This window comes from Rhinopithecus roxellana, chromosome 13 (assembly GCF_007565055.1).
Source record: "Rhinopithecus roxellana isolate Shanxi Qingling chromosome 13, ASM756505v1, whole genome shotgun sequence".
Classification (NCBI taxonomy): Eukaryota; Metazoa; Chordata; class Mammalia; order Primates; family Cercopithecidae; genus Rhinopithecus; species Rhinopithecus roxellana.
This window is the reverse complement of record NC_044561.1, coordinates 3,230,044-3,257,910: the sequence shown is the minus strand read 5'-3', so window position 1 is coordinate 3,257,910 and position 27,867 is coordinate 3,230,044. Positions and strand designations below refer to the sequence as shown.

The 27,867-nt window shown below is 47.8% G+C and overlaps 1 protein-coding gene across 2 annotated transcripts in view; it reads left to right on the top strand.

Moving 5' to 3' along the window:
* The window catches only part of EIF3L (eukaryotic translation initiation factor 3 subunit L), a 48,520-nt gene that overhangs the window by 18,302 nt on the left and 2,351 nt on the right, over positions 1–27,867 (top strand). For both annotated transcript variants that reach the window (XM_010389218.2, XM_030915628.1), the window contains 5 exons: positions 4,991–5,162; positions 9,189–9,343; positions 10,673–10,843; positions 12,838–13,335; positions 26,001–26,081. In XM_010389218.2, coding sequence (XP_010387520.1) covers positions 4,991–5,162; positions 9,189–9,343; positions 10,673–10,843; positions 12,838–13,335; positions 26,001–26,081 — 1,077 coding nt within the window. The remainder of the gene's footprint in view (positions 1–4,990; positions 5,163–9,188; positions 9,344–10,672; positions 10,844–12,837; positions 13,336–26,000; positions 26,082–27,867) is intronic.

Genomic DNA, 27,867 nt, shown 5'->3' with positions numbered 1-27,867 from the left:
CCTGCCTTCCTTGCTTTTGCAGAGGTATCAATTACTGTCTGGAAGGAAAGGCACCTTGTTGATGTCTCTCAGGCATTTACATAAACATGAATATATAAAGAGAGATCACTTCAAAAATGGTTACGTACTCTATTGTGACTTGTTAACACTTAAACCATGTTTTCATAGACCTGACTTGTTCTTTTACTGCAGTATGCGTGCTGTGGGTATACCATGCCTCTGATGATGAACGTTTGGGTTGTCAGTTTCCACAATTACAGACAGTGAATCAATGAATATCCATATATATGTTATACATAGGCAAATTTTTAGGGATCACTACCTAGAAGTAGGATTGTGACTTGAACGATACTTACTTTTAAGTTTTTTAAAGTCAGCTTACTGAGGTGTAGTTTTTTTGTTTATTTAAGTAAAGATGAGCCACCGGCTTGCGCCTGTTAATCCCAGCACTTTGGGAGGCTGAGGCAGGCAGATCGTGAGGTCAGGAGTTGGAGACCAGCCTGACCAACATGGTGAAACCCCTGTCTCTACTAAAAATACAAAAAAATTAGCCGGGCGTGGTGACAAGTACCTGTAATCCCAGCTACTCGGGAGGCTGAGACAGGAGAATTGCTTGAAACCGGGAGGCGGAGGTTGCAGTGAGCTGAGATTGTACCACTGCTCTCTAGCCTGGGAGACAAAGTGAGACTCCGTCTCAAAAAAAAAAAAAAAACAGGTGTGAACCACTATGCCCAGCCATGAGGTATAGTTTATACAATAAAGTGTACCAGTATCAGTGTACAGTTGATGACATTTGACAAATGTGTACAATGCCACAATCAAGATAAAGAACATTTCAATCACTTTGAATTATAATAAATAGTAATATATTGCCCCACTAATGGGTTTTATCAAATTGTGCTACTACCAGCGGTGTTTGAGAGCAACTGTTGGTTTTTCTGTTTGTTTGTTTAAGAGATGAGGGTCTTGCCTTTATGGTCCAGGGTGGAGTGCAGTGGTGTGATCACAGCTCATTGCAGCCTTGACCTCCTGGGCTCAAGCAGTCCTCCCACTTTAGCCTCCTGAGTAGCTGTGACTACAGGTGCACCCAGCTGATTTTTAATTTGTTGCAGAGATGGGGTCTTGAACTCCTGGGATCAAGCAGTTCTCCCTCCTCAGCCTCCAAAAGTGCTGGGGTTATAGACATGAGCCACCATGCCTAGCCAAGAGCAAATGTTTTCTATACTGGATATTATCAGTCTGTCTAATTTTTGTCAGTTCAGTGGGAAAGAAATGATAATTCATACTTTTCTGGCCGGGCGCAGTGGCTCATGCCTGTAATCCCAGCACTCTGGGAGGCCGAGGTGGCAGATCACTTGAGGCCAGGAGTTCGAGACCATCCTGGCCAACATGGTGAAACCCTGTCTCTACTAAAAATACAAAAATTAGCTGGATGTGGTGGTGCATGCCTGTACTCCCAGCTACCCAGGGGCTGAGGGATGAGAATCACTTGAACCTGAGAGGTGGAGGTTGCAATGAGCCAATATCACACCACTACACTCCACCCTGGGCAATAGAGTGAGACCCCTTCTCAAAAATGAAAAAAAAAATCAGCCTGACGAGATGGCTCACGCCTGTAATCCCAACACTTTGGGAGGCTGAGGCGGGCGGATCACGAGGTCAAGAGATCGAGACCATCCTAGCTAAGACGATGAAACCCTGTCTCTACTAAAAATACAAAAAAAAATTAGCCAGGCATGGTGGTGGGAGCCTGTAGTCCCAGCTACTCGGAAGGCTGAGGCAGGAGAATGGCGTGAACCCAGGAGGCAGAGCTTGCATTGAGCCAAGATCGTGGCACTGCATTCTAGCCTGGGTAACAGAGCAAGACTCCGTCTCAAAAAAAAAAAAAAAAAAAAAAAACCGGCCGGGCACGGTGGCTCAAGCCTGTAATCCCAGCACTTTGGGAGGCCGAGACGGGCGGATCACCAGGTCAGGAGATCGAGACCATCCTGGCTAACACGGTGAAACCCCGTCTCTACTAAAAAATACAAAAAACTAGCCGGGCGATGTGGCGGGCGCCTGTAGTCCCAGCTACTCGGGAGGCTGAGGCAGGAGAATGGCGTGAACCCAGGAGGCAGAGCTTGCATTGAGCCAAGATCGTGGCACTGCATTCTAGCCTGGGTAACAGAGCAAGACTCCGTCTCAAAAAAAAAAAAAAAAAAAAAAACCGGCCGGGCACGGTGGCTCAAGCCTGTAATCCCAGCACTTTGGGAGGCCGAGACGGGCGGATCACCAGGTCAGGAGATCGAGACCATCCTGGCTAACACGGTGAAACCCTGTCTCTACTAAAAAAAATACAAAAAACTAGCCGGGCGACTGTGGCGGGTGCCTGTAGTCCCAGCTACTCGGGAGGCTGAGGCAGGAGAATGGCGTAAACCCAGGAGGCAGGAGCTTGCAGTGAGCTGAGATCCGGCCACTGCACTCCAGCCTGGGCGGCAGAGCGAGACTCCGTCTCAAAAAAAAAAAAAAAAACCATACTGATTTCCCATGTTAACCATCAATTTTGTTTTCTTTGAAGTGATCATCACTATTCTTTGCCTGTTTTCTATTTGATTACTTTTTTTATTGCATTATGAGAATTCTTTGTGGGATTTTTTTTTTTTTTTTGAGACAGAGTCTTTTTCACCCAGACTGGAGTGCAGTGGCACGATCTCTGCTCACTGCAATCTCCACCTCCTGTGTTCAAGCAAGTTTTCTGCCTCAGTCTCCCGAGTAGCTGGATTACAGGTGTGTACTACCACGCCCTGCTAATTTTTTTTTTTTTTTTTTTTTTTTTTTTTTTGTAGAGATGGGGTTTCACCATGTTGGCCAGGCTGGTTTTGAACTCCTGACCTCAAGTGATCTGCCCATATCGGCCTCCCAAAGTGCTTGGATCACAGGCGTAAGCGCCACTACACCCAGCCTGAGAATTCTTTTTTTTTTTTTTTTTTTTTGAGACGGAGTCTCGCTCTGTCGCCCAGGCTGGAGTGCAGTGGCGCGATCCCGGCTCACTGCAAGCTCCGCCTCCTGGGTTTACGCCATTCTCCTGCCTCAGCCTCCCAAGTAGCTGAGACTACAGGCGCCCGCCACCTCGCCCGGCTAGTTTTTTGTATTTTTTTTTTAGTAGAGACGGGGTTTCACCGTGTTAGCCAGGATGGTCTCGATCTCCTGACCTCGTGATCCACCCGTCTCGGCCTCCCAAAGTGCTGGGATTACAGGCTTGAGCCACCACGCCCGGCCGAGAATTCTTTATATATTCTGGATATTCTTTTTTTTTTTTTCCCTCCTGAGACAGAGTCTTGCTCTGTCACCCAGGCTGGAGTGCTATGGTGTGATCTCGGCTCACTGCAACCTCTGCCTCCCAGGTTCAAGCGATTCTCCTGCCTCAGCCTCCTGAGTAGCTGGGATTACAGGCATGTGCCACCATGCCTGGCTATTTTTGTTTTTGTGTTTTATGTGGTTTTTTTTTTTTTTTTGAGACAGAGGTTTGCTCTTGTTGCCCAGGCTGTAGTGCAATGGTGCGATCTTGGCTCACCACAACCTCCACCTCTGAGGTTCAAGCGATTCACCTGCCTCAGCCTCCCGAGTAGCTGGAATTACAGGCATGTATCACCACACCTGGCTAATTTTGTATTTTTAGTACAAACGGGGTTTCTCCATGTTGGTCAGGCTGGGGTCGAACTCCGGACAGGTAATCCGCCTGCATTGGCCTCCCAAAGTGCTGGGATTATAGGCGTGAGCCCCCGCACCCAGCCTATTTTTGTAGTTTCACCGAGTTGGCCAAGCTGGTCTCAAACTCTTGATCTCGTGATCCGTCCACCTCAGCTTCCCAAAGTGCTGGGGTTATAGGCGTGAGCCACTGTGCTTGGCGTATTCTTTGTTTTTATATTATAAAATTAGCAACTTTTTGTCCCACACTCTAGAATAAGATAATTTTTTGTGTTTTGAGACAGAGTTTTACTCTGTCACCCACACTGGAATGTAGTGGCAAAACCTCACCTCATTGCACCCTCTGCCTCCTGGGCTCAGGCAATGCCCCCACCTCAGCCTCCTTAGTAGTGGAGACTGCAGGCGCCTGCCACCATTCCTGGCTAATTCATTTGTATTTTTTATAGCGTTGGGGTTTCGCCATGTTTCCCAGGCTGGTCTTGAGCTCCTGTACTCAAGTGATCTACCTACCTCAGCTTCCCAAAGTGCTGGGATTACAGGGGTGAGCCACTGATCCCTGCTGGAATAGATGAAGAACAGTCTTAGAGCTTCTAAAACCTAGGTTTTAGGTCTGTGATTTCCAAACCTGATGCACACCAGATTCAACCAGAGAACTTAAAAACTTTGAGTGGGCAGGTCTGTTGTATTCCATCTGTGTGACTGATGGAGCCAGGCCAGCAGTGCTTCCAGGTTCTACTTCAGTCCCAAATGGATTCCTGTGGCCTGTCTTCTCTGTGTTCCTTGTTCTTGGCCAGATGACTCTGGTTGAGAGTGGTAGAGAGGTGACATAGTCTGGGAACTGATGATCAGCTGTGGTAGGGAAGGCTCACACGTGCAGATACCTATTACCACATCACTGCTCATAACCCAGGCCGTGCCACGGTCTAGCTGCATCTGAATAGATGGTACAAGAGCCCCTGTAGTGTTTCTGGTGACCAGCTCAACTGCATTGTGAGGCCCAGAGATAGGAAGTGACTTTAGGTTGTGTTTGACTCCAGATTGGATGTTTTTACCACAGACTACCTCTAATCCTAGAGATTTTTACTTCGCTGTGTAGTAACATTCAGTAATGAACAAAATTCACAGCTTAGTCAAAGATGGCTTTGAAAAACAGTGTACAGAATGGTTTAGAATGAGAAGCGATCATCTCACCCTCACCTCGCCCCTTCCAGAGCCAGAGCTTTGCCTCGTTTTCAGCATTGTACACATGGACGATCACTTTGGGCTTAGACCACTACTGCATATTTCCTTTCTTCCTCAACAGTTTCAGTCATTCAGTCAGTACCGCTGTAAGACTGCCAAGAAGTCAGAGGAGGAGATTGACTTTCTTCGTTCCAATCCCAAAATCTGGAATGTTCACAGTGTCCTCAATGTCCTTCATTCCCTGGTAGACAAATCCAACATCAACCGACAGTTGGAGGTATACACAAGCGGAGGTGAGTGCAGCAGGCCAACAGCCGCGGCCTGCAAATTTCCAGCTGCTTGCCGTCTGTTCTAAATGAATAGATACTGCAAGTAAAGCAGATGAGTCACTATGTCTTAGGTGGTGGTCTGTTGACTCTTTGTAGGTGCTTGAGTACAAACAGTAGCAGAGTATTCGTGCTGGGGGCTCTGGGGCTTGGGAGTCCGTTGGCCAACACACTGAACCAGCATGTTGAGATTTACGTTTGTAAACACTTCTACTGTGTCTCCAGTGCTTTTGTTTAGATAAGCACTTCTCACACGTATTGGTGTCAGAGCCACTTTACCCTTTTAAAATATTGAGAACCACAAAATGTATCTATACTTAAAAAAATTTTTTTTTTTTTTCAGTGAAGAGTGGCATTTTTGCAGGTCTCTCTGTCTGGCTTCATACAAGTTAGCTGGCTTCTCATTTCTGCTTCTGTATTCAGTCTGTTGCAGTGTGTTCTTTTGTTTGAAGTACATAAAGAAAATCTGACCCAGGCACTGTGGCTCACACCTGTAATCTCAGCACTTTGGGAGGCTTAGGCAGAAAGATCGCTTGAGCCCAGGAGCTTGAGATCAGCCTGGGCAATATAGTGAGACTTTGTCTCAAAAAAAGTGTTTAAATTGGACGAGCATGGTGGGTGGGGTGCCTCTAGAGTCCCAGCTACTTGGGAGGCTGAAATGGGGGGATTGCTTAAGCCCAGGAAGCAAAGGTTGCAGTGAACTGAGATCACACCACTGTACTCTACCCTGGGTGACAGAGCAAGAACTTGTCTGAAAGAAAAAAAGAAAGAAAATCTGACTTCACGCAGATATAGAAAGGAAAGAGTTTTTTGTTGTTTGTTTTTGAGACAGAGTCTCGCTGTGTCACCCAGTCTGGTCTTGGACTCCTGGGCTCAAGCAGTCCTGCCTTGGCCTCCCAAAAGTGCCAGGATTATTGGAGAGGATTTTCTTTCATACTATGTAGTAGTATGTATAGGTTGAATATTCCTGATTTGAAAATTTGAAGTCTGAAATGCTCCAAAATCTGACTTTTTGAGCACCCACATGATGCCGTAAGTGGAAAATTCTACACCCAAGCACATGTGACCAGTTGCAGTCAGAACTTCGTTTCACGCACAAAAGTATTTAAAAGATTATAATAAAATTACTTTCAGGCTGTGCATATAAGACATATGTGAAAAATAAATGAATTTTTTATGTTCAGATTTGGATCCTATCCTTAAGATACCATAATATTAGGGCCAGGTGCCATGACACACGCCTATAATCCGAGCACTTTGGGAGGCCGAGGCAGGCAGATCACCTGAGGTCAGGAGTTTAAGACCATCCTGGCCACCATGGTGAAACCCCATCTGTACTAAAAATACAAAAAATTAGCCGGGCTTTGTGGTGGGCACCTATAATCCTGTCTACTTGGGAGGCTGAGACAGGAGAATCATTTGAACCAGGGAGGCAGAGGTTGCAGTGAGCCGAGATGGCACCACTGCACTCCAACTTGGGGAACAGAGTGAGACTCCATCTCAAAAAAAAAAAAAAAAGATGTATCATTAAGCGTATGCAGATAATAAAAATTGCAAACTCCAGAACACTTCTGGTCACAAGCATTTATAGAAGTATACTCACACTGTACTTCTTTGAAATAACCATTGGTAGTTTCATACAGATTAGGTGCAGTGAGGAATCTGAAACTGTATTAGTGAATTTTTCTTTTGTTATATTAACGTTATTGGTCACTCTTGTAATTTGAATGAGTTCCTTACATCCATGTGTGACTTTTTTTTTTCCCCGAAATAGAATCTGCTCTGTTACTCAGGCAGAGTGCAGTGTCATGATCTCAGCTCACTGCAACCTCTGCCTCCAGAGTTCAAGCGATTCTCCTGTCTCAGCCTCCCAGGATATAGAAAGGAAGGATTACGGCCGGATGCAGTGGCTCAAGCCTGTAATCCCAGCACTTTGGGAGGCTGAGCGGGCGGATCACGAGGTCAGGAGATCGAGACCATCCTAGCTGACACGGTGAAACCCCGTCTCTACTAAAAAAATACAAAAAACTAGCCGGGCGAGGTGGCAGGCGCCTGTAGCCCCAGCCATTCGGGAGGCTGAGGCAGGAGAATGGCGTGAACCCGGGAGGCGGAGCTTGCAGTGAGCTGAGGTCTGGCCACTGTACTCCAGCCTGGGCCACAGAGCGAGACTCCGTCTCAAAAAAAAAAAAAAAAAAGAAAGGAAGGATTACAGGCACACACCACCACGCCCAGCTGATTTTTATTTTTAGTAGAACAGAGTTTGACCACATTGGCCAGGCTGCTCTTGAACCCCCGAGCTCAAGTGATCTGCCTTACTCAGCCTCCCAAAGTGTTGGGGTTACAGGCATGAGTCACTGTGCCTGGCCGTGTATGATTTTTTAAAAAATATTGGTTCACTGAGTTTTAAAGATCTTCCAAATGTTGACACATTTTACTACATTTTTTAAAAAAGTCACATTTGTTACTTTTGCCACTGACATCAGGTAAGCATTTATTTGTCAGCTGTAGAGCTTGTAGTGGCAGATACAAGTTTTACAAAATTCCATTTTTGCTTAATAGCTTGAATTTTTATTTATTTTGAAATGGGGTCTCACTCTGTCACCCAGGCTGAAGTGTGGTGGCACAATCGTGGCTCACTGCATCCTCGACCTCCTGGGCTCGAGTGATCCTCCTACCTCAGCCTCCCGAGTAGCTAGGACTGCAGGTGTGCACCTATACCTGGCTATTTTTTTTTTTAATAGAAATAAGGTCTCACTTTGTTGCCCAGGCCTATCTTGAACTCGTGGGATTTCATGTGTGAGCCGCTGTACCCAACTTTTGAATTGTTTTATAGGTAGCAAACACTGTCAGTTCTTTTCTTTGAGGTGTGACAGGTTTACTTCATTTTTGTGAAAATGTGTGCCCTTTTTTCCTTTTTTTTTTTTTGAGACAGAGTCTTGCTCTGTAGCCCAGGCTTGAGTGCAGTGGCACAATCTCTGCCCACTGCAACCTCCACCTCCCGGGTTCAAGCAGTTCTCCTGCCTCAGCCTCCCCAATAGCTGGGACTACAGGTGCGCACCACCACACCCGGCTGATTTTTGTATTTTTAGTAGAGACGGGGTTCACCATATTGGGCAGGCTGGGCTTAAACTCCTTACCTCAAGTGATCCATCCACCTCGGCCTCCCAAAGTGCTGGGATTACAGGCGTGAGCTGCGCTCAGCTGTGTATCAGTTGTTCTTTCAAGTAAAAATGATCCTCCATGAAAAAAGGATTTTCTTTCTTTCTTTTTCTTTTTTTAAGAACAGAGTCTCTGTTACCCAGGCCAAAATGCAATAGCACTTCCATAGATCTCTGCCTCAGAACAAACAAATAAACAACAACAGTAACAACAAAAAACAACTGATACAAACTCCGGTTATTCAAATATGGTACCTGGGCTCAAGCAAATCCTCCCACCTCAGCCTCCCAAGTAGCTGGGATTACAAGTCCAAGCCACCATGACTGGCTAAGGACTAGTTCTTTTAGTGCAAATGCATGGCAAGGAACAATCCAGTGACTACCGGTACAATTTTGTGTCGCTGCCTGATTTATGCTTAAGTTGACAGTAGTTTTACCCAGCATAGCATTTGCATCATGCAAAATTCAATTCAGTGGGAAGGGCAAGTAGCATCTTAGTGTTGTTATTAGGAAAATAGCTTTGACCTCATGTGCTTTCTGAAAGGAGGAGTGTTCATGGGTGTATTTTACTGATGAGAGGGGCCTTTTCATGTGTTGGGACCAAAAAAACAATAAGCAGACTGAACTGCCACCCTGTAAGCAAATATTGGTAAATTTAAGATTAGCATAAGATTGGTTTTGCTGTTTCTTGGTATTCCTTTGAAGTTATTCCCAACTGGGGGAAGCTTTCAAGGCTGGCAGTAGGTGAGATGCCTACTGAGTAACAATCAGAGGTCAGGTATGCCTGCCTTCACCTGCCTCCTATCAGAGTATGCACGGTGTCTGTCTCTTTCAGGTGACCCCGAGAGTGTGGCTGGGGAGTATGGGCGGCACTCCCTCTACAAAATGCTTGGTTACTTCAGCCTGGTGGGGCTCCTCCGCCTGCACTCCCTGTTAGGAGATTACTACCAGGCTATCAAGGTGCTGGAGAACATCGAACTGAACAAGAAGGTGATGCCTGTTGCCTCTGGCCCCTCTTGCCAGAGCCAGAATATCTATTTCTAGAGAACCACTCTGATCTCTTAGGACAAATTTCCAGGAGAGGAAAGAGAACTCTTCCCTCGGGCCATTGAAAGTTGAGACTAAAACTGGGCAAACAGCTGTGGTAAAAAGCTGGACCTGGATGATTTTGAAAGTTAATGACGGTTTTTTATTCCGTTTTCAAAATGGAGTGATCATGGCAGCTTGCTCTGTTGCCAGGCTGGAGTGCGGTGGCGCATCTCGAGTCACTGCAACCTCCTTCTCTTGGGTTCAAGCAATTCCCCTGCCTCAGCCTTCTGAGTAGCTGGGACTTCAGGCATGCGCCACTAGGCGCAGCTAATTTTTTTTTTTTTTTTTTTTTTTTTTTTTTTTTGTATTTTAGTAGAGATGGGGTTTCACCGTGTTGGCCAGGATGGTCTTGATCTCCTGACCTTGTGATCCACCCACCTTGGCCTCCCAGAGTGCTGGGATTACAGGCGTGAGCCACTGTGCCCGGCCCATGGCAGCTCTTTACTCTTTACGTTTTGCTAAAGGATTGAGGCGGCCAGATGCAATGGCTCACGCCTGTAATCCCAGCACTTTGGGAGGCTGAGGCAGGTGGATCACTTGAGGTCAGGAGTTCGAGGCCAGCCTGGCCAACATGGCGAAACCCTATCTCTGCTAAAAATAGAGAAAAAAAAAAAAAAACTAGCTGGGTGTGTTGGTGGGCACTTGTAATCCCAGCTACTCGGGAGGCTGAGGTAGGAGAATCACTTGAACCTGAGAGGCAGAGGTTGCAGTGAGCCGAGATCACACCATAGCACTCTAGCCTGGACAACAGAGCAAGACTCCATCCCAGAAAAAAAAAAGGAAAAAGAAGTCAAGATGTAATTCTAAGATGGTATGTTCACTGATACATGGTTAGCTGTTGTGTTCTTCCTAACCACAGAAAAATATTACAGATACTTTTTATTTGGTGTTTGGCTCCTGTGTGTGTATGTGTTTCTGTCTTCCCTGTCCAAAAGGACTTAATTGAAAAAACAAGAAATAATAACAAAACTGAGTTGTATAGCATTTTGGAGCTGAAAGAGATTTTAGGAATTACCTGATCCAGAACCTTCTTGTTACAGCTAAGAAAATGGATTCCTCCAAACATACAACTTAATTGATGAATAGGAAGATGGGCTCTCAAACTCTGGAACTGTAGAGCTTCCTCTGGATAGTTCAGGGCTCTGCAGGGAAAACTCTTGGTGTTCCTACCTCTAGTTCTATCTAGGATGAATTGGGACTCATGGATGTTTGTTCCACCTCCTTCTGCAGAGTATGTATTCCCGCGTGCCAGAGTGCCAGGTCACCACATACTATTATGTTGGGTTTGCATATTTGATGATGCGTCGCTACCAGGATGCCATCCGGGTCTTCGCCAACATCCTCCTCTACATCCAGAGGACCAAGAGCATGTTCCAGAGGACCACATACAAGTATGAGATGGTAAGGGGGACTCTGCCTGCCACCAATGACCTTTCTAATCAGAGGACTCCTTGGCACCTATGCCAACCGTTCTTGGTAAACACCGTCCAAAATATTGCAGTTTTTAAGCCAGGAGTTCACGGCTGTAGAGCGCTCTCTGATGATTGTGCCTACTAGTAGATCACCTAGCTGGAGTGCAGTGACGCAATCACAGCTCATGTCAGCCTCAACCTTGTGGGATCAGGTGATCATCCTACCTCAGCCTTCCCAATAGCTGGGTCTAAAAGTGCACACAACAGACACAACAGCGGCTCAGTGGCTAATTTTTTTTTTTTTGAGACGAAGTCTCTGTCACCCAGGTTGGAGTGCAGTGGTGCGATCTCAGCTCACTGCAACCTCTGCTTCCTGGGTTCAAGTGATTCTCCAGCCTTAGCCTCCTGAGTAGCTGGGACTACAGACGTGTGCCATCGCATCCAGCTAATTTTTGTATTTTTAGTAGAGATGGGGTTTCACCATTTGGCCAGGGTGGTCTCGAACTCCTGACCTCAGGTGATCCATCCACCTCGGCCTCCCAAGGTGTTGGGATTACAGGCATGAGCCACCACGCCTGGCCAAGATGATGTTTTAATGGCTAGCGTACTCTAAGAGTTTCTGTTGTGATGCCTGTTACCTGAGATCATTAACATCTTGATGATAAAGACGATGATAATATCTTTTGTTTCAATTATATCCTCCAGCAGTGCCTACATTTATTTATTCAGCATCAATAGGAACATCAGAGTGTTCACTGGCTTCTAAGTGTTTTTTTTTTTTTTTTTGAGACGGAGTCTCGCTCTGTCGCCCAGGCTGGAGTGCAGTGGCTGGACCTCAGCTCACTGCAAGCTCCGCCTCCCGGGTTTACGCCATTCTCCTGCCTCAGCCTCCCGAGTGGCTGGGACTACAGGCGCCCTGCCACCTCGCCCGGCTAGTTTTTTGTATTTTTTTAGTAGGGACGGGGTTTCACCGTGTTAGCCAGGATGGTCTCCATCTCCTGACCTCGTGATCCGCCCGTCTCGGCCTCCCAAAGTGCTGGGATTACAGGCTTGAGCCACCGCGCCCGGCCCTCTAAGTGTTTTAATATAAGGTGTGGATATTGGTGGGAAGGAGGATGGGTTCAAGGCATGCAGAGAATTGGGAGGAGCTTCCTAGGCAGAGAATAGCATGAGCAAAGTGGTTGAGACTTGAAAGTGTGGTGATGCAGCAGCACAATAAACCGTTTTGGCTGGAGGGCAAATAGGTAGTAGGAATTGGGTTATTGGATTCTGAGAACCTTCATTAACCCAGGTAAAGTATAGTCCCGTGTCATTTGATGCTGCAGATACATTCTGAGAAATGCATCATTTGGTGATTTTGTTGTGTGAACATCCTAGAGTGTACTTACACAAACCTAGATGGGAAACCTACTACATACCCAGGCTACATGGTATAGCCTATGGCTCCTTGGTTACTAACTTCTAGAACATATTACTGTACTGAATAAGATAGGCAGTTGTAACACAAGGTATTTGTGTATCTGAACAGAAAAGATACAGTAAAAATACAGGATTATAATCTTGTAGGATCACCATCCTATATGTGGCCCATGGCCAGTTGTTGACTGAAACGTTGTTGCACAGCACATGACTGTTTAGTCTATATTCTGTCGGCATCAAGGTCACATCAAAGGTTTTGGGTAACTCGATCCTAACTGGTGTAAAAGGATTGACCTGCTAGTGATGTGTGGGACAGACTGGAGAGACTAAGGCAGAGGTGCCAGTAAGGAATCCAGGAGATGGCTAAGGAGGATCTGGAGCTAGGATGGAAGTTAAGTAGATCTAGAGGGAGGATTGGAAGAGAGGTGGGATAAGTTCAATGACTGGTATGAGACAACTGGGTAAGTCAAAGATCTGTGCAGAGAATGGTGAGGCCAGTTGACAGTGGGGACCTCAGGAAGTCCATCTTATTTGACCCGGTACAACTCTCCACCCCATTCCCAGATTAACAAGCAGAATGAGCAGATGCATGCACTGCTGGCCATTGCCCTCACTATGTACCCCATGCGTATTGATGAGAGCATTCACCTCCAGCTGCGGGAGAAATATGGGGACAAGATGCTGCGCATGCAGAAAGGTGACCCACAAGTCTATGAAGAACTTTTCAGTTACTCCTGCCCCAAGTTCCTGTCGCCTGTAGTGCCCAACTATGATAATGTGCACCCCAACTACCACAAAGAGCCCTTCCTGCAGCAGCTGAAGGTGTTTTCTGATGAAGTGCAGCAGCAGGCCCAGCTTTCCACCATCCGCAGCTTCCTCAAGCTCTACACCACCATGCCTGTGGCCAAGCTGGCTGGCTTCCTGGACCTCACAGAGCAGGAGTTCCGGATCCAGCTTCTTGTCTTCAAACACAAGATGAAGAATCTGGTGTGGACCAGCGGCATCTCAGCCCTGGATGGTGAATTTCAGTCAGCCTCAGAGGTTGACTTCTACATTGATAAGGTATGCTGTCCCCTGGGCTTGGGGTCTTGTATTAAGTGTTCACTATCTTTCATTCACTATTGTGGGCACATGAAAGTATATCGGGGAACAAAATCAAAGATTCCTGCCCTTGTGGTACTGTCACAAGGTGCCAGGCGTGGTGGTTCACGCTGGTAATACTAGTACTTTAGGGGAGGCTGGGGTGGGAGGATCACTCTAGCCCAGGAGTTCAAGACCAGCCTGGGCAATGTAGTGAGACCTTGTCTCTGTTTACAAAAAAAAAAAAAAAAACAAGATAAACAATAGACGTTTTTGGGGGGTTTTTTTTGTTTGTTTTGTTTTTGTTTTTGTTTTTGTTTTGAGATGGAATTTCGCTCTTGTTGCCCAGGCTGGAATGTGATGGCACGATCTTGGCTCACCACAACCTCCGCCTCCCAGGTTCAAGCGATTTTCCTTCCCCGGCCTCCTGAGTAGCTGGGATTAGAGGCATGTGCCACCATGCCTAACTAATTTCGTATTTTTGGTAGAAATGGGGTTTCTCCATGTTGGTCAGGCTGGTGTCAAACTCCTGACCTCAGGTGATCCACCACCCTTGGCTTCCCAAAGTGCTGGGATTACAGGCGTGAGCCACCAGGCCCAGCTAACAATAGATGTTATAATTAAACAAATTATGTAGTAAGAGGTTGCCAAGCACTGCAGAGTAAAGGAAGGAAGAGGTGGTGGAAGGCACAGGTTGCAATGTTAAATACGGTGTTCAGACAGGCTTTGTTGAGAAAGTGAAGTTTAAGCTAAGCTAAGACTTGAAGGAAGTGAGGGAGTGGTTTTTTGTTTGTTTGTTTTTTGACAGTCTTTGTCTGTTGCCCAGGCTTGAGTGCAGTGATGCAATCTCGGCTTATTGCAACCTCTGCCTCCCAGATTCAAGCAATTCTCCTGCCTCAGCCTCCTGAGTAGCTGGGATTATAAGAGGCTGCCACCATACCTGGCTAATTTTTGTATTTTTAGTAGAGACAGGGTTTTGTCATGTTGGCCAGGCTAGTCTCAAATTCCTGACCTCAAGCAGTCCACCTGGTGGAGGGTTCTTACTAGCTCACCAAAGGCCATACACGGTGGCTCTTGCCTGTAATCCCAGCACTTTGGGAGGCCGAGGTGGGCGGATCATGAGGTCAAGAGATCAAGACCATCCTAGCCAACATGGTGAAACCCCATCTCTATTAAAAATAAATTAGCTGGGCATGGTGGTACATGCTTGTAGTCCCAGCTATCCGGGAGGCTGAGGCAGGAGAATCACTTGAACCGGGAGGCAGAGGTTGCAGTGAGCTGAGATCGTGCCACTGCACTCTAGCCTGGGCAACAGAGCGAGACTCTGTCTCAAGAAAAAAAAAAAGCTCACCAGATACCTGGAGGAAGAGCCTTCCAGGCAAAGGAACAGTTAGAGCAAAGGCCCCGAAGAGGAGTGAGGCCAATAAGTTTAAGGGACAGCTGCAGTATGCCCGAGTGGCCTGAGAAAGGAGGCTGTGTAGATGAGGTTGGAGAAAGGGGGATGGTGCTTTGTAGACTGTTGGAGTACTTTACAAGTGGGAAGCCGTTGTCCTGATGCCTTTTTAATTTTTTTATTTTTAGTTAGCAATAATCACACCTCACATAACCTTCATTGGCCATACTGCCACGGCACAAAGCTTCGGAGTCTCATTCTGTTGCCCAGGCTGGAGTGCAGTGGGACGATCTTGACTCACTGCAACCTCTGCCTCCCGAGTTCATGCGATTCTCCTGCCTCAGCCTCCTGAGTAGCTGGGATTACAGGCACACACTGTACGCACCCAGCTAATTTTTTGTGTATTGTTAGTAGAGACAGGGTTTCACTATGTTGACTGGACTGATGTCGAACTACTGACCTCGTGATCTGCCCTCCTTGGCCTCCCAAAGTGCTGGGATTACAGGCGTGAGCCACCGTGCCTGGCCTTTTCTTAAATTTTTATTTATTTATTTATTTATTTATTTATTTATTTATTTATTTATTTATTTTTGAGACGGAGTCTTGCTCTGTCGCCGGGGCTGGATTGCAGTGGCCGGATCTCAGCTCACTGCAAGCTCCGCCTCCCGGGTTTACGCCATTCTCCTGCCTCAGCCTCCGGAGTAGCTGGGACTACAGGCGCCCGCCACCTCCCCCGGCTAGTTTTTTGTATTTTTAGTAGAGACGGGGTTTCACCGTGTTAGCCAGGATGGTCTCGATCTCCTGACCTCGTGATCCGCCCGTCTCAGCCTCCCAAAGTGCTGGGATTACAGGCTTGAGCCACTGCGCCCGGCTTATTTATTTATTTTTGAGATGTCTCGCTCTGTCGCCCAGGCTGGAGTGCAGTGGTGCGATCTCAGCTCACTGCAACCTCCACCTCCCAGGTTCACGCCGTTCTCCTACCTCAGCCTTCCTGAGTAACTGGGACTACAGCACCCACCACCACGCCCCGGCTAATTTTTTTGTATTTTTTTTAGTAGGACGGGGTTTTCACTGTGTTAAGCCAGATGGTCTCGATCGCCTGACCTCGTGATCCGTCCGTCTTGGCCTCCCAAAGGGGCTGTGATTACAGGCTTGAGCCACGCGCCCGGCCTCTTTTTTGTTTTTTTTTTTGTTGAGACAGAGTCTTGCTCTGTCGCCCGGTCTGTAGTGAAGTGGCCGGATCCAGCTTCACTGCAGCTTCCGCTCCCGTTTAGCATTCTCCTGCCTCATCTCTCCGAGTAGCTGGGACTACAGGCGCCCACCTCGCCGGCTAGTTTTTGCATTTAGTAGAGAGGGGTTTTCACGTGTGCCTCTCGTCTCTGACTCGTGATCCTCCTCTCGGCTCCAAAGGCGGATTAAGCTTGAGCCGGCTTATTTATTTATTTTTGAGATGTCTCGCTCTGTCGCCCAGGCTGGAGTGCAGTGGTGCGATCTCAGCTCACTGCAACCTCCACCTCCCAGGTTCACGCCGTTCTCCTACCTCAGCCTCCTGAGTAACTGGGACTACAGGCACCCACCACCACGCCCGGCTAATTTTTTGTATTTTTTAGTAGAGACGGGGTTTCACTGTGTTAGCCAGGATGGTCTCGATCTCCTGACCTCGTGATCCGTCCGTCTTGGCCTCCCAAAGTGCTGGGATTACAGGCTTGAGCCACCGCGCCCGGCCTCTTTTTTTTTTTTTTTTGAGACAGAGTCTTGCTCTGTCGCCCGGTCTGGAGTGCAGTGGCCGGATCTCAGCTCACTGCAAGCTCCGCCTCCCGGGTTTACGCCATTCTCCTGCCTCAGCCTCCGGAGTAGCTGGGACTACAGGCGCCCGCCACCTCGCCCGGCTAGTTTTTTGCATTTAGTAGAGACGGGGTTTCACCGTGTTAGCCAGGATGGTCTCGATCTCCTGACCTCGTGATCCATCCGTCTCGGCCTCCCAAAGTGCTGGGATTACAGGCTTGAGCCACCGCGCCCGGCCTCTTTTTTTTTAAGACAAGGTCTTGCTCTAGTTGGCCAGGCTGTAGTGCAGTGGTGCGATCTCACCTCACTGCAGCCTCAACTTCCTGGGCTCAGGTAATTGTCCTACCTCATCCTCCCAAGTAGCTGGGATTACAGGCACACATCACCATGACTGGCTAATTTTTTGTATTTTTAGTAGAGATGGGGTTTTGCCATGTTGCCCAGTCTGGTCTCGAACTCTGATATGTGTGTGCCACTGCTCCCAGCTGATTTTAAGTTTTTACTTTATAGAAACAGGGTCTCACTTTGTTACCCAGGCTAGTTTCAAGTGATCCTCCTACCTTGGCCTCCCAAAATGCAGGGATTACAGGTGTGAGCCACTGCGCCTGTCCTGTCCTGATGTCTAACACCTTGGGTTAGTGCTGCCTGTTTGTGAACTTTATATAATGGAATGACACAGTATGTACTCTTTAAGTCTGGCTTCTTTTGCCCAACGTTATAATTGAGTGAGTCACCGTCCATTGTGTGTAGCAGTGATTCCTTCGTGTTTATTGTTCTGTGAGAGTCCAGCATCTACTGTTGTTATTGTACTGCAGTTTATCCATTCTCCTGTTGATTAACATTTGGATGGTTTGTATATTACAAAAAATACAAGAAAGGTTTTTACAGAGTGACTAGTAATACATTTGTATATGCCTGTGTATGCATCAAGTTCTTTCCAGAAGGATAAACAAGCAACATAGCAGTAGCTTCCTCTCAGGAGGGGAGGTGGGTTGAAGAACAGTGTTAGTTTTCACTGGTACTTTTTAAGTTCAAGCTGGACATTTTAATGTCTGATAAGATTTTCGTTTTTATTTATTTATTTAGAGACAGTCTCATCGTATCAACCCAGGCTGGAGTGCAGTGATGTGATCTTGGCTCACTGCAGCCTCCACCTCCTGGGTTCAAGCAATCCTCATGATTAGCTAGGACTACAGGCGCTGATGAGGTTTTTAAAATAATTGTTTTCTTTTCTTTTCTTTTTTTTTTTTAGACTGAGTCTTGCTCTTGTTGCCCAGGCTGGAGTGCAGTGGCACAATCTCGGCTTACCAGAACCTCAGAACCTCTGCCTCCCGGGTTCAAGCGGTTCTCCTGCCTCAGCCTCCTGAGTACCTGGGATCTACGGGGATGCGCCACCATACCCAGCTAATTTTGTATTTTTAGTGGAGACAGGGTTTCTCCATCTTGGTCAGGCTGGTCTCGAACTCCCGCCCTTAGGTGATCCACCCGCCTCTGCCTCCCAAAGTGCTGGGATTACAGGCATGAATGTCCGTAGGGCAGAGGGGCTTCTGTGCTTTGCTTAGAATGGTTTCTTTTTTCCCAAAATGTTCTGTTACTATCTGGTCAGCTCTTTGATGGTGTAAGGAATTTTTTCTAATATCCTGCATTTTTAGTTGTTTTTGTTTTTGAAAGCATTTTGGGCCAGGTACAGTGGCTCGTAGCTATAATCTGAATACTCTGGAAAGACAAGGCAGGAGAATTGCTTGAGTCCAGGAGTTCAAGAGCAGCCTGGGGGGCAACATACCGAGACCCCGTCTCTACTTTTTAAAAAGAGAAAAAGCGTGCCGGGCACGATGGCTCACGCCTGTAATCCCAGCGCTTTGGGAGGCTAAGGCGGGTGGATCACCTGAGATCAGGAGTTCAAGACCAGCCTGGTCAACATGGTAAAACCCTGTCTCTACTAAAAATATAAAAATTAGCCAGGCATGGTGGCACATGCCTGTAATCCCAGCAACTTGGGAGGCTGAGACAGGAGAATCACTTGAGCCCGGGAGACGGAGGTTACAGTGAGCTGAGATCAAGCCACTAGCATTCCCGCCTTCATGACGGAGACGAGACTGCGTCTTGAAAAAAAGAGAAAAAGCATTTTGGTCTAAATGTATTGTTGGAAATAGCACTTTTTGAGCAGTTATTAAAAATACATAATTTTGACTAAGTGCAGTGGTTCACGCCTGTAATCCCAGCAATTTGGGAGGCTGAGGCGGGCGGATCACCTGAGGTCGGAAGTTTGAGACCAGCCTGACCAACATGGAGAAATCCCAGCTCTACTATAAATACAAAAAAATTAGTTGGGCTTGGTGGCACATGCCTGTAATCCCAGCTACTAGGGAGGCTGAGGAAAGAGAATCACTTGAACCCAGGAGGTGGAGGTTGTGGTGCACTCAGATTGTGCCATTGCACTCCAGCCTGGGCAACAAGAGCAAAACTCCGTCTCAAAAAAACAAAAACATAATTTTAGGCTGAGTGTGGTGGCTCACACCTGTAATCAGTCCTATCACTTTGGCAGGCCAAGGCGGGTAGATGACCAGAGGTCAGGAGTTCAAGACCTGTCTGTGCAACATGGTGAAACCCCGTCTCTTCTAAAAATAAAAAATAGAAAAATTAGCCAGTCATGATGGTGCACGCCTGTAATCTCAGCTACTCAGGAGGCTGAGGCATAAGAATTGCCTGAACCCAGGAAGCAGAAGCTGCAGTGAGCCGAGATTGTGCCACTGCACTCCAGCCTGGGCAACACAGTGAGACTCTGTCTCAAGAAAAGAAAAAAACATAATTTTGATATATAATTTGCATGATAAGCTGGGCGTGGTGGTTCACACTTGTAATCCCAGCACTTTGGGAGGCCTAGGTAGGCGGAACACAAGGTCAGAAGATCAAGACCATCGTGGCCAACATGGTAAACCCCGTCTCTACTAAAAATACACAAATTAGCCATGCGTGGTGGCGAGTACCTGTAGTCCCAGCTACTCGGGAGGCTGAGGCAGGAGAATCACTTGAACCTAGGAGGCAGAGTTTGCAGTAAGCCGAGATCATGCCACTGCACTCCAGCCTGGGCAACAGAACGAGACTTCACCTCAAAAAAAAAAAAAAAAAAGGCCGGGCGTGGTAGCTCACACCTGTAATCCCAACACTTTTTTTTTTTTTTTTTTTTTTTTTTTTTGAGGCAGAGTCTCGCTTTGTCGCCCGGACTGGAGTGCAGTGGCCAGATCTCAGCTCACTGCAAGCTCCGCCTCCCGAGTTTACGCCATTCTCCTGCCTCAGCCTCCCGAGTAGCTGGGACTACAGGCGCCCGCCACTTCGCCCGGCTAGTTTTTGTATTTTTAGTAGAGACGGGGTTTCACCGTGTTAGCCAGGATGGTCTTGATCTCCTGACCTCGTGATCCGCCCGTCTCGGCCTCCCAAAGTGCTGGGATTACAGGCTTGAGCCACCGCGCCCGGCCATCCCAACACTTTTGAGAGGCCAAGGTGGGCAGATCACCTGAGGTCGGGAGATGAAGACCAGTCTGACCAACATGAAGAAACCCCGTCTCTACTAAAAATACAAAATTAGGCGGACATGGCAGTGCATGCCTGTAATCCCAGCTACTCGGGAGGCTGAGGCAGGAGAATTGCTTGAACCTGGGAGGTGGAGGTTGCAGTGAGCGAAGATCGTGTCATTGCACTCCAGCCTGGGCAACAAGAGTGAAACTCCATCTCAAAAAAAAAAATTTTTTTTTGCATGATCCCAGCACTTTGAGAGGCCAAGTCGGGTGGATCATGAGGTCAGGAGATTGAGACCATCCTGGCTAACATGGTAAAGCCCCATCTGTACTAAAAGTACAAAAAATTAGCTGGGCATAGTGGTGGGGCGCCTGTGGTCCCAGCTACTCGGGAGGCTGAGGCAGGAGGATGGCGGGAACCCAGGAGGCGGAGCTTGCAGTGAACAGAGATCGCTTCACTGCACTCCAGCCTGGGCGACAGAGCGAGACTCCGTCTCAGGAAAAAAAAAAAAAAATTGCAGGATATAAACTTCACCATTTTAAAGTGTGCAGTTCAGCCAGGTGTGATGCTTTACACATATAGTCCCAGCACTTTGGGAGGCAAAGGCTGGCAGATCACTTTAGACCAGGAGTTCAAGACCAGCCTGGCCAACATGGTGAAACCCCATCTGTACTAAAAATACACAAATTAACTGAGTGTAGTGGTGCATGCCTGTAATCCCAGCTACTTGGGAGGCTGAGGCACAAGAATTGCTTTAGCCTAGGAGGTGGAGGTTGCAGTGAGCCAAGACCACGCCACTGCACTCCAGCCTAGGTGACAGAGTGAGACCCAGTCTCCATAAATAAATTGAATGGGCCAGGCGCGGTAGCTCACGTCTGTAATCCCAGCACTTTGGGAGGCCGAGGCTGGTGGATCATGAGGTCAAGAGATGGAGACCATCCTGGTTAACACAGTGAAACCCCATCTCTACTAAAAATACAAAAAATGAGCCGGGCGTAGTGGCGGGCACCTGGAGTACCAGCTACTCAGGAGGCCGAGGCGGGAGAATGGTGTGAACCCAGGAGGCGGAGCATATAGTGAGCCGAGATTGCGCCACTGCACTCCAGCCTGGGCGACAGAGTGAGACTCCATCTCAAAAAAATAATAATAATAAATAAATAAATTGAATGAATGAATGAATGAGCAATTCAATGGTTATTAGTATGTTCACAGTGTTTTGCAACCATCTCCACTGTCTAACTCCAAAACATTTCTGTGCCCCCAAGAAGAAACTCCCTACCCACTAGCAGTCACTTACAGTTCCCCAGTTCCCCCTTTCTGCCATCCCCTGGCAAACCACTCATCTGCTTTTGGTCTCTCTGCATTTGGCATTTCAGATAAGTGGAATCATGTAATATATGGGCTTCTGTGTTTGGGTTCTTTCACTGAACATGCCTTCAAGTTTCATCCATGTTACAGCATGTGTCAGTACGTTCCTTTTATAGCTGAATAATATCCCATGTATTAATGTACTGCATTTTGTTTATCCATTTGTTAGTTGTTGGACATTTGGGATTTTGGGGTTTTTTTGTTCCTTTTTTCTTTTTTTTTTTTTTTTTTTTTTTTTTTTTTTTTTCGAGACGGGGTCTCGCTCTGTCGCCCAGGCTGGAGTGCAGTGGCCGGATCTCCGCTCACTGCAAGCTCCACCTCCCGGGTTTACACCATTCTCCTGCCTCAGCCTCCCGAGTAGCTGGGACTACAGGCGCCCACCACCTCACCCGGCTAGGTTTTTGTATTTTTTAGTAGAGACGGGGTTTCACCTTGTTAGCCAGGAGGGTCTCGATCTCCTGACCTCGTGATCCGCCCGTCTCGGCCTCCCAAAGTGCTGGGATTACAGGCTTGAGCCACCGCGCCCGGCCTTTTGTTCCTTTTTTCACTTTTTGGTTTAGGAATAGTGCTACTGTGAATATTCATTTAGAAGTTATTGTGTGAACATATGTTTTTAATTTTCAGATATATATCTAGTTGTGGAATTTCTAGGTCAGTTTGGGTAGTCTGTTTTTGCAAGTTCATCTTGCTTTTTTTTTTTTTTTTTTTTTGAGACGGAGTCTCGCTCTGTCACCTGGGCTGGAGTGCTGTGGCCGGATCTCAGCTCACTGCAAGCTCCGCCTCCCGGGTTCACGCCATTCTCCTGCCTCAGCCTCCCGGGTAGCTGGGACTACAGGCGCCGCTACCTCGCCCGGCTAGTTTTTTGTAGTTTTTAGTAGAGACGGGGTTTCACCGTGTTAGCCAGGATGGTCTCGATCTCCTGACCTCGTGATCCGCCCGCCTCGGCCTCCCAAACTGCTGGGATTACAGGCTTGAGCCACCGCGCCCGGCCTTCATCTTGCTTTAAAATAAATACTCTCGTTTCATTTTTATGACTTCTGGAAGATTTGGTTTTTGGCATAAGTTAGCTACCCCGATACAAACAGTTTTGCCAAAAGTAATCACACGTCAATAGTGGAAGTTTTCCAATATTGTTATAAATCATGCTTTTATAAATCAACGAAAACTCAGCCAGGCTTGGTAGCATGTACTTGTAGTCCCAGCTATGGGAGGGAGTCCCTTACAGCCCCTGCCTTAGGAGGCTGAGGCAGGAGGATGACTTGAGCCCAGGCGTTTGAGGCTATAGTGAACTACGATCTAGCCACCGCATTCCAGCCTGGTTAACAAAGTGAGACCCTGTCTCTAAAAATAAATAAATATATAAATAAAGAAAAATAAAGAAAACTCTCCCTTGCCAGAATCATGTCAAGCCTGTTATTTTTTTCTTTTTTTTTCTTTCTTTTTTTTTTTTTTTTTTTGGAGATAGCATCTTACTCTTCCAGTTGTCCAGGCTGGAGTGCAGTGGCAAAAATCACAGCTCAAGGCCGGGCGCGGTGGCTCAAGCCTGTAATCCCAGCACTTTGGGAGGCTGAGACGGGCGGATCACGAGGTCAGGAGATCGAGACCATCCTGGCTAACACGGTGAAACCCCGTCTCTACTAAAAAAAATAAAAAAAACTAGCCGGGCGAGGTGGCAGGCGCCTGTAGTCCCAGCTCCTCGGGAGGCTGAGGCAGGAGAATGGCGTAAACCCAGGAGGCGGAGCTTGCAGTGAGCTGAGGTCTGGCCACTGCACTCCAGCCCGGGCGACAGGGCGAGACTCGGTCTCAAAAAAAAAAAAAAAAAATCACAGCTCACTGCAGCTTCAACTCCTGGGGGCTCAGGTGATCTTCCTACCTCAGCCTCCCAAGTAGCTGGGACTACAGGACTGCACCACCACATCTGGCTCATTTTATTTTATTTTTTATTTTATTTTATTTTTTTTGAGACGGAGTCTCACTATCACCCAGGCTGGAGTGCAGTGGCCGGATCTCAGCTCACCGCAAGCTCCGCTTCCGAGGTTCACGCCCTTCTCCTGCCTCAGCCTCCGGAGTAGCTGGGACTATAGGCGCCCGCCACGTCGCCCGGCTAGTTCTTTGTATTTTTTAGTAGAGATGGGTTTTCACCGTGTTAGCCAGGATGGTCTCGATCTCCTGACCTCGTGATCCGCCTGTCTCGGCCTCCCAAAGTGCTGGGATTACAGGCTTGAGCCACCGTGCCCGGCCACATCTGACTAATTTTTGTATTTTTTGTAGAGATGGAGTTTTTTACCATGTTGCCCAGCCTGGTCTCAAATACGAACTCCTGGGTTCAGGTCGTCTGCCCACCTCTGCCTCCCAAAGTGCTGGGATTACAGGCGTGAGCCAACATGCCTGGCCTAGTTTTTTCTCAATACCTGACATATATACATTCTTTGGCAATTATAGTAGCCTCCTGCATCCTTCTGTCACCTCTTAATTACCAACCTAGCTATTCTCAACTAATCTGGGTGGTTTAACAAAACATTTCTCCTAAGAATTGGCCATTTGGTTATTATTTAATTGCATGTTTTATTGTTATTCCTCTGTTGCTGGTTCAGGTTCGTCTTTGGCAAAGTGCTTCTTTTTTTTTTCCCCTTTTTTGACTCTTCATTCTTGAAAGAAACCCTATCAGAGATTTAGAATGTTTTGCCGGGCGCGGTGGCTCAAGCCTGTAATCCCAGCACTTTGGGAGGCCGAGACGGGCGGATCACGAGGTCAGGAGATCGAGACCATCCTGGCTAACACGGTGAAACCCCATCTCTACTAAAAAAAATAAACTAGCCGGGCGAGGTGGCGGGCGCCTGTAGTCCCAGCTCCTCGGGAGGCTGAGGCAGGAGAATGGCGTAAACCCGGGAGGCGGAGCTTGCAGTGAGCTGAGATCCGGCCACTGCACTCCAGTCCCGGCGACAGAGCGAGACTCCGCCTCAAAAAAAAAAAAAAAAAAGAATGTTCTTAGGTCTTAACCTAGAAGATGTAGAAAATTTTAAAGTAAAACGGTGTTCAAAATATTTTCAGCTAAAAACAAAATTTGAAGATTGGACGAATTTGCAATTTTATCAACAGTGTAGGAGCGTAAACTTCTTTTTTTGAAATGGAGTCTCTGTTGCCAAGGCTGGAGTGCAGTAACACAATCTTGGCTCACTGCAATCTCTGCCTCCCGGGTTCAGGTGATTCTCCTGCCTCAGCCTGCCAAGTAGCTGGGATTACAGGTGCCCACCACTACGCCCAGCTAATTTTTGTATTTTTAGTGGAGATGGGGTTTCACCATGTTGGTCAGGCTGGTCTCGAGCTCCCAGCCTCCCAAAGCACTGGGATTACAGGCCTGAGTCACCATGCCCGGCCAGCATAAACATCTTTATTCCTAAAATAAAAAAGACTAGGCCGGGCGTGGTGGCTCACACCTGTAAATCCCAGCACTTTGGGAGGCCGAGGCGGGTGGATCACAAGGTCAGGGGATTGAGACCATCCTGGCTAAAAGAGTGAAACCCTGTCTCTACTAAAAATGCAAAAAATTAGCTGGGCATGGTGGCGGATGCTTGTAGTCCCAGCTACTCGGTACTCAGGAGGCTGAGGCAGGAGAATGGTGTGAACCCAGGAGGCGGAGCTTGCAGTGAGCTGAGATCGCACCACTGCACTCCAGCCTGGGCGACAGAGTGAGACTGTCTCAAAATAATAAATAAAAGACAAAAATAAAAGTCTAGGCCGGGCGCGGTGGCTCAAGCCTGTAATCCCAGCACTTTGGGAGGCCGAGACGGGTGGATCACGAGGTCAGGAGATCGAGACCATCCTGGCTAACACGGTGACACCCCGTCTCTGCTAACAAATACAAAAATCTAGCCGGGCGAAGTGGCGGGCGCCTGTAGTCCCAGCTACTCGGGAGGCTGAGGCAGGAGAATGGCGTGAACCTGGGAGGCGGAGCTTGCAGTGAGCTGAGATCCGGCCACTGCACTCCAGCCCAGGAGACAGAGCGAGACTCCGTCTCAAAAAAAAAAAAAAAAAAAAAAGTCTAGAAAATAAAAGTGCAAATGAATTGATTAAAAAATAGATATAGGCCGGGCGCGGTGGCTCAAGCCTGTAATCCCAGCACTTTGGGAAGCTAAGGCGAGTAGGTCACCTGAGGTCAGGAGTTCGAGACCAGCCTGACCAACATGGTGAAACCTCATCTCTACTAAAAATACAAAAATTAGCCAGACAAGATGGCGGGCACCTCTAATCCCAGTTACTCGGGAAGCTGAGGCAGGAGAATTGCTTGAACCCTGTAGGCAGAGGTTGCAGTGAGCTGAGATCGTGCCATTGAACTTCCAGCCTGGGCGACAAGAGCAAAACTCCATCTCAAAAAAAAAAGGGGGGGGGGGGGCAGGGGAAGAAAGAAAAACTCTCTAGAAAGAGTGACTTACTGTTAACTGGTGGTGTTTTTCCAGTGGTCTTTTCCCCACCTTTACGTCTAACACTATCATTGTCACTTACAAGTCCATGGTGGCTCCTGGGTTAGATGGCCCTGCTCCTCCACCTGACTCCTCCTCTTCCCTGACTCTGCTTTCCTCCACAGGACATGATCCACATCGCGGACACCAAGGTCGCCAGGCGTTATGGGGATTTCTTCATCCGTCAGATCCACAAATTTGAGGAGGTGAGAGATCTGAGAGAAGAGGGGTTTTTGTTGGCTCAGGACAGGGCTTAGGAACTGAATCGAGAGTTTACATTTTTTTTGTTTTTTTTGAGACGGAGCTCTGTCGCTCAGGCTGGAGTGCAGTGGTGCGATCTCAAGCTCCACCTCCTGGGTTCACACCATTTTCCTGCTTCACCCTCCCAAGTACCGAGTAGCTGGGAGTACAGGTACCCGCCACCATGCCCAGCTAATTTTTTGCATTTTTAGTAGAGACAGGGTTTCACCCTTTTAGCCAGGATGGTCTCAATCCCCTGACCTTGTGATCCACCCGCCTCGGCCTCCCAAAGTGCTGGGATTTACAGGTGTGAGCCACCACGCCCGGCCTAGTCTTTTTTATTTTAGGAATAAAGATGTTTATGCTGGCCGGGCATGGTGACTCAGGCCTGTAATCCCAGTGCTTTGGGAGGCTGGGAGCTCGAGACCAGCCTGACCAACATGGTGAAACCCCATCTCCACTAAAAATACAAAAATTAGCTGGGCGTAGTGGTGGGCACCTGTAATCCCAGCTACTTGGCAGGCTGAGGCAGGAGAATCACCTGAACCCGGGAGGCAGAGATTGCAGTGAGCCAAGATTGTGTTACTGCACTCCAGCCTTGGCAACAGAGACTCCATTTCAAAAAAAGAAGTTTACGCTCCTACACTGTTGATAAAATTGCAAATTCGTCCAATCTTCAAATTTTGTTTTTAGCTGAAAATATTTTGAACACCGTTTTACTTTAAAATTTTCTACATCTTCTAGGTTAAGACCTAAGAACATTCTTTTTTTTTTTTTTTTTGAGGCGGAGTCTCGCTCTGTCGCCGGGACTGGAGTGCAGTGGCCGGATCTCAGCTCACTGCAAGCTCCGCCTCCCAGGTTCACGCCATTCTCCTGCCTCAGCCTCCCGAGTAGCTGGGACTACAGGCGCCCGCCACTTCGCCCGGCTAGATTTTTGTATTTGTTAGCAGAGACGGGGTGTCACCGTGTTAGCCAGGATGGTCTCGATCTCCTGACCTCGTGATCCACCCGTCTCGGCCTCCCAAAGTGCTGGGATTACAGGCTTGAGCCACCGCGCCCGGCCTAGACTTTTATTTTTGTCTTTTATTTATTATTTTGAGACAGTCTCACTCTGTCGCCCAGGCTGGAGTGCAGTGGTGCGATCTCAGCTCACTGCAAGCTCCGCCTCCTGGGTTCACACCATTCTCCTGCCTCAGCCTCCTGAGTACCGAGTAGCTGGGACTACAAGCATCCGCCACCATGCCCAGCTAATTTTTTGCATTTTTAGTAGAGACAGGGTTTCACTCTTTTAGCCAGGATGGTCTCAATCCCCTGACCTTGTGATCCACCCGCCTTGGCCTCCCAAAGTGCTGGGATTACAGGCGTGAGCCATCACGCCCAGCCAAGAGTTTACATTTTTTAAGTTTTTATTTATTTATTTATTTATTTATTTATTTATTTATTTATTTATTTTTTTTTGAGACGGAGTCTCGCTCTGTCACCCAGGCTGGAGTGCTGTGGCCAGATCTCAGCTCACTACAAGCTCCGCCTCCCGGGTTCACGCCATTCTCCTGTCTCAGCCTCCTGAGTAGCTGGGACTACAGGCGCCGCCACGTCGCCCGGCTAGTTTTTTTTTTTTTTGTTTTGTTTTTGTTTTTTGAGACGGAGTCTCGCTCTGTCGCCCAGGCTGGAGTACAGTGGCCGGATCTCAGCTCGCTGCAAGCTCCGCCTCCCGGGTTTACGCCATTCTCCTGCCTCAGCCTCCCGAGTAGC